The sequence below is a fragment of the Babylonia areolata genome, chromosome 13 (assembly GCF_041734735.1).
Source record: "Babylonia areolata isolate BAREFJ2019XMU chromosome 13, ASM4173473v1, whole genome shotgun sequence".
NCBI classification, from domain to species: domain Eukaryota; kingdom Metazoa; phylum Mollusca; class Gastropoda; order Neogastropoda; family Buccinidae; genus Babylonia; species Babylonia areolata.
In genome coordinates, this window is record NC_134888.1 from 33,777,081 (window position 1) to 33,789,580 (window position 12,500).

General features: G+C 44.9%; 1 protein-coding gene across 3 annotated transcripts in view; it reads right to left on the reverse strand.

The window, feature by feature from the left end:
* The window catches only part of LOC143289223 (uncharacterized), a 151,205-nt gene that overhangs the window by 23,939 nt on the left and 114,766 nt on the right, over positions 1 to 12,500 (reverse strand). For all 3 annotated transcript variants that reach the window (XM_076598183.1, XM_076598181.1, XM_076598182.1), the window contains 2 exons: positions 11,261 to 12,103; positions 431 to 618 (listed from right to left, as the gene is read on the reverse strand). In XM_076598183.1, the coding sequence (XP_076454298.1) occupies positions 431 to 618; positions 11,261 to 12,091 (1,019 nt within the window). In that variant the 5' untranslated portion in view covers positions 12,092 to 12,103. The remainder of the gene's footprint in view (positions 1 to 430; positions 619 to 11,260; positions 12,104 to 12,500) is intronic.

Consider the following 12,500-nt stretch of genomic DNA (forward strand, 5'->3'; position numbering starts at 1 on the left):
TCTGAGCCCGAGAGAAAGAGAGAGACAGAGACAAAGAGAGACAGAGAGAGAGAGAGAGAGAGAGAGAGAGAGAGAGAGAGAGAGTCGTATCATACACATGCATACGCACACGCACACGCAAGCAGACACACACACACTCATACACACACCGCCAACGCTCTCCCCCCTCCCCCCCCCCACACACACGCGCGCGCACACACACACACACACACACACACACACACACCCACACCCACACACACACATGTAAAAAAAAAAAGCTGTATAAGCTTATTCTTTTACCCTCAATAAAGATCATTTTGACTTGACTTGACACACAAACACACACACACAAACACACACACACACACACACACACACACACACACACACACACACACACACACACACACACACACACACACACACACACACACACACTCACACGTACCACAGGTCCTGAACGGAGGGGGCAGAAGAAGAAGAAGAAGAAGAGGAAGAAGCAAGGGCAGAGTCAGTATCGTCCCCAGGAAAGGCCTGCACCTCCTCCACTGCCTCCTCCTCCCCGACAGGCTGTCCAGCCGAGTTCTTCACGGTCCTCTCCACTTTGATCACTTCACCGTGCTCAGTAGGGATCACCTGCAGAAAAATATAATAAAACAAGAGAGGCAAGGCCTTCAAGACTCACTTGTGATACACTTAAAAAAAAAATCCAAGCTTTTTATGTATTGAGTATAATTTCAAAATATAATGTTTAAGATGAGAAAGATCAGTTTAAAGAAAATTAAGTCCCCTAGCATTAATTACAGAGTAATTTCCCTTTTTTACTATATGCACCAAAACGTTTGCAAAATAAATAAAACTTCCATGCTTAGCAAAAGAAGTTCCTGTTTGAACAAAAAATGATAATAATGACTGCTCTTGTTGTTGGGTCAGAATATGAGATCAAAGTGCCAAGTTTAGAGAATACAAAAAATATAAATATAACAGTAAATGCAGTTTGCATATAATTAGTCTTCATTTTTTTCTTCTTTTTTTTGTGCCCATCCCAGAGGTACAGTATTGTTTTAAACAAGATGACTGGAAAGAACTGAATTTTTCTTATTTTTATGCCTAATTTGGTGTCAACTGACAAAGTATTTGCAGAGAAAATGTCAATGTTAAAGTTTACCACGGACACACAGACACACACACACACACACACACACACACAGACAACCGAACACAGGGTTAAAACATAGACTCACTTTGTTTACACATGTGAGTCAATAAAAATAAAATACAATAAAATAAAATAAATGAATAAATAAATCGTCGTTATTGTTGTCGTCACTGCTGACATTCTCCTGTTGTTATCGCGTCATTCGTTCGTCGTCGTCGTCGTCGCCTTCGTTGTTGCTGTCGTCGTCATCATCATCATTATTGTCATCGTCCTAATTATCATCGTCGTAATCATCGCCGTCGTAGTCAACGCCACTACTGTTACTGTAACCACCGTCTTCATCATTATTTCGTGTTCTTCTTGTTCTTTTTCTTTCGTGTTCTTCTTCTTGTTCGTGATGTTGTTGTTGTTGATCATCATCTCCTCTTCCTCCTCCTCCTCCTTCTTCTTCTTCTCCTCCTCCTCCTTCTTCTTCATCTTCTGCTCCTCCTCCTCCTCCTTCTTCTCCTCCTCCTTCTTCTTCACCTCCTGCTCCTCCTCCTCCTTCTTCTTCTCCTCCTCCTCCTTCTTCTTCACCTCCTGCTCCTCCTCCTCCTCCTGCTCCTCCTCCTCCTTCTTCTTCACCTCCTGCTCCTCCTCCTCCTCCTTCTTCTTCTTCTCCTCCTCCTCCTTCTTCTTCATCTCCTGCTCCTCCTCCTCCTCCTGCTTCTCCTCCTCCTCCTCCTTCTTCTTCACCTCCTGCTCCTCCTCCTCCTTCTTCTCCTCCTCCTCCTCCTCCTTCTCCTCCTCCTCCTCCTCCTTTTCCTTCTCCTCCTCCACATGTTCATCATACAAGTACTCATGAACAACTGCAGAGTGATAGTAACATCTTTTCCGCTTTACCATTCCTGCGTTGTACGAAGACATTAGTTGATGCCAATGCCCCTCCCCAGCCCCCCCCCCCACCCCCCCCACCCCCCCCCCCCCCCACACACACAAACCCTCCCCCGCCCTTCCCCTCCTCATATTGAAGTGTGGTTGTGTAGCTGTCAGCTGTAAGTTACCGTTGTCTTTTTCATTTTGGTGCATATCTGTTATGCATGTGTGGGTGTATGTGTGAATGCGTGTCTTCATGTTTTACATTTATATGCTTATTTATCAACATTGTTGTCTTATTTATTTATTTATTTATTACTATTATTATTTCATTATTATTATTATTATTATACCTTTTTATATTATAATTATTATTTATTTATTTATTTATTTATGTAAGCTTATCTATTATTTATTCACCTTTTTTTTTCTTTTTCTTTTTTTTTTCTAAGGCCTGACTAAGCGCGTTGGGTTACGCTGCTGGTCAGGCATCTGCTTGGCAGATGTGGTGTAGCGTATATGGATTTGTCCGAACGCAGTGACGCCTCCTTGAGCTACTGAAACTGAAACTGAAACTTTTTCATTTTGGTGCATATCTGTTATGCATGTGTGGGTGTATGTGTGAATGCGTGTCTTCATGTTTTACATTTATATGCTTATTTATCAACATTGTTGTCTTATTTATTTATTACTATTATTATTTCATTATTATTATTATTATTATTATTATTATTATTATTATTATACCTTTTTATATTATAATTATTATTTATTTATTTATGTAAGCTTATCTATTATTTATTCACCTTTTTTTTTCTTTTTCTTTTTTTTTTCTAAGGCCTGACTAAGCGCGTTGGGTTACGCTGCTGGTCAAGCATCTGCTTGGCAGATGTGGTGTAGCGTATATGGATTTGTCCGAACGCAGTGACGCCTCCTTGAGCTACTGAAACTGAAACTGAAACTTTTTCATTTCGCAGTGGGCACTAAGCGACATGGTAGTTTATGTTCATGGGCTTGCAGGAATAGTCTTTGGGTTCAGAACTCGGGGCTGCGTTTGATCTGATCTCAGTGTTGCCAGCTTCTTGGTGGGAATGAGAAACAGCCGTTGTGAACTCTTGAAAGGGAGTGGTGTGATGGCCTAGAGGTAATGCGTCCGCCTAGGAAGCGAGAGAATCTGAGCGCGCTGGTTCGAATCACGGCTCAGCCGCCGATATTTTCTCCCCCTCCACCAGACCTTGAGTCGTGGTCTGGACGCTAGTCGTTCGGATGAGACGATAAACCGATGTCCCGTGTTAAGCAATCACATAGCGCACGTAAAAGAACCCACGGCAACAAAAGGGTTGTTCCTGGCAAAATTCTGTAGAAAAATCCACTTCGATAGGAAAAACAAATAAAACTGCACACAGGAAAAAATTCAAAAAAATGGGTGGCGCTGTAGTATAGCGACGCACTCTCCCTGGGGAGAGCAGCCCGAATTTCACACAGAGAAATCTGTTGTGATAAAAAAGAAATACAAATGCAAATCTCTTCCACCCGCCCATCCACCCCGCCCCCCCCTCTCTCTCTCTCTCTCTTTCTGTCTCTGTGTATCTGTCTGTCTGTCTGTCTGTCTGTCTCTCTTTCTGTCTCTGTGTATCCCTCAGTCTCTGTCTGTCTGTCTGTCTGTCTCTCTCAATATGTTGACCCATTTACCCATGTCATAGCCACCAACGTTAATAACATGAAAGTGCAGAACTCTCTCTCTCTTTACTATTTCATCTACACTCAATATAAACTCCAATCTCAGTGTCTTCAAAAGACTTTTTCATAAACATCTAATATCAGAGCTAAGTTCTACGAATCCTTGAAATTACTGAGACTGATAAACAAATGATGTAGTCTCAGTATCATTGTCTATGTGTCTATCTCCTTTCCTCCCTTCCTCCTTCCCTCCCCCCCTCTCTTCCTCTCTCTCTCTCAACGGTTTTTCCTCTCTCTCCTTCTTCGTATATCTTCCTTCCTTACCTTCGTCCTTCCATATCTCCTTCACGTATATGCATACTATGTTTTGTGTGTGTGTGGACAATTGTGTATTTTCTATACCATTTATTTGTTCTTGTTGTTGTTGCCATTCGATGTGTATGCCCCTCCCTCCCCCCCAACCCCCCGCCCCTAACACACACACACACTTTTTTGTGTTGTTTTTTGGTTGGTTGTTTTTTATGTGTATTTCCTTGATTAGTTTATACGTTTTCTTTACAAGGGTTGGATGAAAACAGGCCGATAAGTGCCTATTCCTTTTCCCTCAATTAAAAAGTTTCGATTTCGATTTCGACTTCGATTTCTCTCTCTCTCTCTCTCTCTCTCTCTCTCTCTCTCTCCCTTGCCTTTTTCCTCCTCCGCATCTACTCCCTTCTCTGTCCCTGCACCAAGACTTTCAACCCCCCCCACCCCCTCTCCTCTCAGCCAAACAGAAACCCAGCATGTGCAATGGATGTCAGAAGGACGGTCATCACACACACACACACACACACACACACACACACACACACACACACGGATACACAGACACACACACACATTCACACACACACACACACACACACACACACGGACACACACACACACACACACACACACACACACACACACACACACACACACACACACACACACACACACACACACACACCTCCACCATGCACGCCGACAGCCAATTACCGCCCTGAAAAGACACGCAGATTCCCCCCCCCCCTTTCCTCCCTCCCTAGCCCCCCGCCCCCACCCCACCACCCCCACCCCCAACCCGGAACCCCTCCCCCCCTTTCTACCCCACCCTTATATCCTCCGCTGATGAAAGTTCTGTCATCTCTGCTTCTAACTCCCCACCCCCACCCCCCCACCCCCCCACCAACCCCTCCTTTCTCCCCTCCAAGAGTTGACGTTTATGGCATCAGTGACGTCAGTCTCTCGTTTGCTTTACGTCAGTAAGTCACAGAAAAGGGGGGGGGGGGGTCAACAGACGTGGCGAAGAAGACACGCCGACAAGACATCTCTGTCTGAGCCCAAGATAAACCCAGGATGACAAGATTGCAGTTATCCACAGAGTTAACCCAAAACCAACCCCCCACCCCTACAAAAAAAAACCCAGCAACAACTCTCTTTCTGTTCGCTTGGTTTGTTTTAGAAGCTATTAGAACAGAATAGAAATAGAATAGAATATGTCTTTATTACCAAGTGTACCGGAGTCATAAGGAATATTGGAGGGGGGGGGGGGGGGATAGTACATAACAAGATACGAACATAAATCGAAAATCATACACAAACACGGATACAGTAGAAATTAGGATACATACAAGTGCATATCAATATAAAAACTTGTGCATACTCACACATGCACACACACACACACACACACACACACACACACACACACACACACACACGTTTGAACAGAAGCTGCATATTAATATAGATGGGGCTGATGACTAGATCTTCAGATAATCGTCCTAGCGGTCTATGCCCTCTATATGAAACATCGTCTGCTACGCTGATTCGACAAAGTATCGTATTTTGTAACATTCGCACCCTGGGTGGTCTGTTTCAGGACACAGTTGTGATCACACACAGACCCAGGTACCGGACCCGCCCCCTCCCAAACTCCCTCCCCTCCCCCCCCCCCCCCCCCCCACACACACACACCCACGCCGGTAGTCAAGGAAACCAACCACAACCAGTGTACCCGAGCATGGGTTACTTAAACACTGTACTCTGCCACTCGCTCGGCCCCATCTCCACCCCACTCCACACTCCACTTCTCCAGCCCGCTCTCTCCTTCTCGCCGACAGTTTCAGCAGCTCAAGGAGGCGTCACTGCGTTCGGACAAATCCATATACGCTACACCACATCTGCCAAGCAGATGCCTGACCAGCAGCGTAGCCCAACGCGCTTAGTCAGGCCTTGAGTTCTATTGAGAAATTACTCAATTTTGCGGGAGCATTGGCGTGTACTGGCTGAGAAAACACATGTACAGAAAGATAGAAAATGAAAGAAAGAATGAAAAAGAAAAGAGGAAAGGCATAGAAAATAGAAAAAATAGAATAAAAAGAATTAAAGAATGATTTTTTTTTTTAATGATTAAAAAAATCGTCTTTTAATTTAATGCTCGAAGTAGAGGGGCTTTCTTTTTCTTCATTTTGAAACTAATCCCAGAGTGCTAGTCTTTCGAAGGAGAGAATAAAGTGAGGTTTTGCCTGTTGCCACGCACACACTTGGTGCACGAGAGAGAGAGAGAGAGAGAGAGAGAGAGAGAGAGGGTGGGGGGTCGGGGGGGGGGGGGTCAGACAGAGAAGAACAGAGGGGGAGACAGATAGAAAGAGACAGAGAGACAGAGAGAGAATAAAGAACTGAAAGTAGAGAAAAAGATGGTGCGGGAAGAGGAAAAGGGCACAGCTTTTTTCAGTCTCCAAAGATTCCTAAATGACTTCCCCCCCCCCCCCCCCCCCCCCCCGGAGGATTTCAATCCATGACAATCTCCTCTCTCCGGCAAATCACCGCTTCGCCGAGCGAAACTATCAGCTAGAGAAAAAAAAAAAGTCTCACCAGACATTTCCAATGCCATGAAAGCCATAGATGACGAAATGTCGCTTTCTTTTATCCCTGACACAGTTCTCGGCAAAAGTTTAATCGCGTAAAAAGAATACCTTCGACAGAACAAACTAGGGCAATGAAATCGGCCAGTACAGTCTTCAAAAGACTCCCGGACCTGACACTTACATTTCCGAATGTCATGTCGTTGGAATCAGGTGTCAGTTGCATTGCTCGGACGGAAGAGCCTAGTGTGGTCGTATCCCGCTAACTGTGTGTAGTATGGAACTGACCAATGGCGTAGTTCGGTCAACGTAGGCAAATGCCTACGTGTAACTGTCAAAAAGTTAGAACCAAGCAATGCAACTGGCTCCAGGAGAGAGAAGAAAACGGTGCTGAGCGAATTATGTGTTGCTGGTCTTCGCAATGTTCTCTTTTCTCAAGCTCTGGTCTTCGCTCTGTTTTCTGTTCTCAAGCCCTGGTCTTCGCTCTGTTCTCTTTTCTCAAGCCCTGGTCTTCGCTCTGTTCTCTTTTCTCAAGCCCTGGTCTTCGCTCTGTTTTCTTTTCTCAAGCCCTGGTCTTCGCTCTGTTCTCTTTTCTCAAGCCCTGGTCTTCGCTCTGTTCTCTTTTCTCAAGCTCTGGTCTTCGCTCTGTTCTCTTTTCTCAAGCTCTGGTCTTCACTCTGTTTTCTGTTCTCAAGCCCTGGTCTCGCTCTGTTCTCTTTTCTCAAGCTCTGGTCTTCGCTCTGTTTTCTTTTCTCAAGCTCTGGACTTCGCTCTGTTTTCTTTTCTTTTCTCAAGCCCTGGTCTTCGCTCTGTTTTCTTTTCTTTTCTCAAGCTCTGGTCTTCGCTCTGTTTTCTTTTCTCAAGCCCTGGTCTTCGCTCTGTTTTCTTTTCTTTTCTCAAGCTCTGGTCTTCGCTCTGTTCTCTTTTCTCAAGCTCTGGTCTTCGCTCTGTTTTCTTTTCTGTTCTCAAGCCCTGGTCTTCGCTCTGTTCTCTTTTCTCAAGCCCTGGTCTTCGCTCTGTTCTCTTTTCTCAAGCTCTGGTCTTCGCTCTGTTCTCTTTTCTCAAGCTCTGGTCTTCGCTCTGTTCTCTTTTCTCAAGCTCTGGTCTTCGCTCTGTTCTCTGTTCTCAAGCCCTGGTCTTCGCTCTGTTTTCTTTTCTCAAGCCCTGGTCTTCGCTCTGTTTTCTTTTTTCAAGCGATGGTCTTCGCTCTGTTTTCTTTTCTTTTCTCAAGCTCTGGTCTTCGCTCTGTTTTCTGTTCTCAAGCTCTGGTCTTCGCTCTGTTTTCTTTTCTTTTCTCAAGCTCTGGTCTTCGCTCTGTTTTCTTTTCTTTTCTCAAGCTCTGGTCTTCGCTCTGTTTTCTGTTCTCAAGCTCTGGTCTTCGCTCTGTTTTCTTTTTTCAAGCGATGGTCTTCGCTCTGTTTTCTTTTCTTTTCTCAAGCTCTGGTCTTCGCTCTGTTTTCTGTTCTCAAGCTCTGGTCTTCGCTCTGTTTTCTTTTCTTTTCTCAAGCTCTGGTCTTCGCTCTGTTCTCTTTTCTTTTCTCAAGCTCTGGTCTTCGCTCTGTTCTCTTTTCTCAAGCCCTGGTCTTCGCTCTGTTTTCTTTTCTTTTCTCAAGCTCTGGTCTTCGCTCTGTTTTCTTTTCTCAAGCCCTGGTCTTCGCTCTGTTCTCTGTTCTCAAGCCCTGGTCTTCGCTCTGTTTTCTTTTCTCAAGCCCTGGTCTTCGCTCTGTTTTCTTTTCTCAAGTCCTGGTCTTCGCTCTGTTTTCTTTTCTCAAGCCCTGGTCTTCGCTCTGTTTTCTTTTCTTTTCTCAAGCCCTGGTCTTCGCTCTGTTTTCTTTTCTCAAGCCCTGGTCTTCGCTCTGTTCTCTGTTCTCAAGCTCTCGTCTTCGCTCTGTTTTCTGTTCTCAAGCTCTGGTCTTCGCTCTGTTCTCTCTTCTCAAGCCCTGGTCTTCGCTCTGTTCTCTGTTCTCAAGCTCTCGTCTTCGCTCTGTTTTCTGTTCTCAAGCTCTGGTCTTCGCTCTGTTTTCTGTTCTCAAGCCCTGATCTTCGCTCTGTTTTCTTTTCTCAAGCCCTGGTCTTCGCTCTGTTTTCTTTTCTTTTCTCAACCTCTGGTCTTCGCTCTGTTTTCTTTTCTCAAGCTCTGGTCTTCGCTCTGTTCTCTTTTCTCAAGCTCTGGTCTTCGCTCTGTTCTCTTTTCTCAAGCTGTGGTCTTCGCTCTGTTCTCTTTTCTCAAGCTGTGGTCTTCGCTCTGTTCTCTTTTCTCAAGCTCTGGTCTTCGCTCTGTTCTCTTTTCTCAAGCGATGGTCTTCGCTCTGTTTTCTTTTCTCAAGCTCTGGTCTTCGCTCTGTTTTCTTTTCTCAAGCGATGGTCTTCGCTCTGTTTTCTTTTCTCAAGTCCTGGTCTTCGCTCTGTTCTCTGTTCATTTCTCAAGTCCTGGTCTTCGCTCTGTTTTCTTTTCTCAAGCTCTGGTCTTCGCTCTGTTCTCTGTTCCTTTCTCAAGTCCTGGTCTTCGCTCTGTTTTCTTCTCTTTTCTCAAGCCCTGGTCTTCTCTCAGTTTTCTTTTCTCAAGCCCTGGTCTTCTCTCAGTTTTCTTTTCTCAAGCCCTGGTCTTCTCTCAGTTTTCTGTTCTCAAGCTCTGGTCTTCGCTCTGTTCTCTTTTCTCAAGCCCTGGTCTTCTCTCAGTTTTCTGTTCTCAAGCTCTGGTCTTCGCTCTGTTCTCTTTTCTCAAGCCCTGGTCTTCGCTCTGTTCTCTTTTCTCAAGCCCTGGTCTTCACTCTGTTTTCTGTTCTCATGCAACTATCACCACCGGGTATCACTCATAATAATTCTTTATAAAAAAAATAATAATAATAATAACAGAAATTAAAAATAAAAAGCCCAATAGCCATCCTCGACAAACAAAGAGGTCATAAACAAACAAACAAAAAAAACCTGCAAAATACAAACAGTACAATACTGCATTCTGTCAGGTTTTGCCCATGCTGTACTAACAAAAAACGAAAGACAGGAAGTGGAGTGATGGTCTAGAGGTAACGCGTCCACCTAAATAACATAAGACATGTACATAAGTTGCATATACCTCGTCCAAATCTTGATCTTTTAAAGTCCAGCCTAACATTAAGTCCAGCCTAACATACAGCGGGGGAACGTATTGGAATAATTTACCATCACGTTTAAAAAAAAATATAACTAACCACAACAACTTTAAGCAAAATCTAAAAATGTACCTATTCACAAAAATTGACGTCACCTGAAATCCAACATTGCTTTCGACAATTTGTGGGTTCCCTCTCACTCTCTCTTGAGTGAGTGCATTTGTGTGCGTTTGTGTGCGTTTGTGTGTGTGTGTGTGTGTGTGTGTGTGTGTGTGTGTGTGTGTGTGTGTGTGTGTTTCATGATTTTTTTTCTTTTCTTCTCTTCTTCTTCCTTTTGTGGAATGGCTTTGAATGGTGAATTAATGGTGTATTTTGATTGTGTTTTGATTTTGTGCTCATTTTCGCTTCTTTTTTTTTTTTTTAGCTTTATTCCCTCTTTAGGGCGAGGGCTGGATGCAAAAAAGCATGTTACTTGCTTATATATTACCCTCGATAATAAAGATTTTGTCTTGTCTTGTCTTGTCAAAGCGAGAGAATCTGAGCACGCTGGTTCAAATCAAGGCTCAGCCGCCGATGTTTTCTCCCCCTCCACTAGACCTTGAATGACGGTCTGGACGCTAGTCATTCGGATGAGACGATAAACCGAGGTCCCATGTGCAGCATGCACTTATCGCACGTAAAAGAACCCACGGCAACAAAAGGGTTGTTCCTGGCAAAATTCTGTAGAAAAATCCACTTCGGTAGGAAAAATAAATACAACTGCACGCAGGAAAAAAAAAAAACAAAGAAAAAAGGATGGCGCTGTAGTGTAGCGACGCGCTCTCCCTGGGGAGAGCAGCCCGAATTTCACACAGAGAAATCTGTTGTGACAAAAAAAGAGAAATACAATACAATACAACAATCAAGAGGTTAAACAACAACAACAACAACAAAATCAAACAAGCATAATCATACCATCACAATACAGACCGGAGTGGGTACCAATATCTAAGCCGACTTTTGATAGTTGAATCAGGGATGATAATGCAGCCATAAAAAGGGCATATAATCAAGCAAAGGCATTTTCATAACTTATGTATTTCCTTTATTTATTTATCTTTTTTTTTAAATTCAATTTTATGGTAATGTTTTCACCATAGCTACAGTAGACTGTCAAGGTCTGGCCTGTCCGTTGGGTTTATGTGTGGGTCAGACAGCTGCTTTCTTGTTATCTCTTTTTTGTTGTTGTATTAACAGATGTGGTGTAGCGTATATGGATCAGTCCGCACGCTTTGCCGCCTCCTTGAAAGTGAAACTGACCCCCCCCTCTCTCTCTCTCTCTCTCTCCCCCCCTCTCTCTCTGTCTATCGCTGTCTCTCTCCCTTTCTCTCTCTCTTTCTCACTCTCTCTTTCTCTCCACTCTCTCTCTTTCTCTATCTCTCTCTGTCTCTCCCCCTCTCTCTTTCTCTCCCTATCTCTCCCTTTATCTCCCTCTCTTTCTCTATCTATCTTTCTATCCATCTGTCTATCTATCCATCTATCTATATCACACCCACACACTCTCTCTACTCACACGAAAACATAAGCTGCAAGACATCAAACACACACAGCATCTCCCTTACCTCTTCCGACCTCTCTTCGAACAAGTCGCCCAATTCGTCGCTGCCGACCATCAGAGGATCAGAGGTCTCCTCCATGGCCGCTTCAGCCTCCTCCTCGGCCTCCTCCTCCTCCTTGGCCTCCTCTCTGGCCTCCGCTATCTTCTCCTGCACCTCCTCCATCACCTCATCAGCTTCCTCCTCCTCCTCTTCCGCCTTCTCCATGGCCTCCTGCTGAATGGTCTCCACCGCTCTCACCAGAGCCTGGAACTCGCCCCTGCTCACACTGACGTCATCTGACGCTTCCGTGTTGACGTCATCGTTGGACGAGCGGGTCTGAACCCTAGGCCTGGCGTCACCGACCACGTTGGTCATCACTTCTTTATCCTTCTTGTTCAGGCGTGGTGGTGATCGTAGCTCGTCGTCTCCGTCGTCATCGCCCTCTCTGTAACTTGGCCCCGGGGGGATCATTTCTGAGGATGAGGGTTGAACAGGTTCGTCCAAGAACTCGCCGATTTCAAGATCTCCCGGCGATGGCTCCACGAGTCTGGAGCTGCGCGCGCCTAGAGTCTTGGACATCCAGGCGGGACTGAGTTCGTTCTGAGCCGAGTCAATGTCGGAACTGGTCAGGAAGGACTCCACTTCTGCCCTTTCCGCCGACTCTTCCTCGGCTCGCTGCTGTGAAGAGGCCGCCAGCTTCTCCTCCATGTCAATGCGCCTGCGCTGGCGCTCCAGCATGCGCAGAGCGTCTGCCAGGCCTGAGTTACGACTGTGACGTCGATGCACGGAGAAGGAAGTGACGTGTTGAAAAGACGACGTCAGCACCAGTAGGCATAGGAGTACTTTGTGGGCCATCTTTGAGGTGTTCTGGATACGGAAAAAAAAAGAGAGAGAACAGGTGTAATGGTTATGTCAGCGAGTTCTCGTCTTCAGTGACGTAAAAGAGGAATTGATTTTCGGGGTAAAGGTGGGTATGGTAATTGGTGGTTGGGAGAATGCATGGGTGGGTGGGTGGGTGGGTGGGTGTGAGGTGGAGGGTGCGGGTGGGATGGAAAAGATTTCTGAGATCTCTGAGCATTCATCCATCCGTTATTGTTGTTTTGTTGTTGTTGTTGTTGTTGTTTTGTCGTTTAGTTTAGTGTTTTTTTTGTTTGTTGTTGTTGTTGTTTGTCTGTTTTTTGGTGGCTTTTTATTTTTATAGCATTTTAATGCACAAAATGTCTATTAAAAAAACCCATCACGACATTATTTCAAACTTTCAATG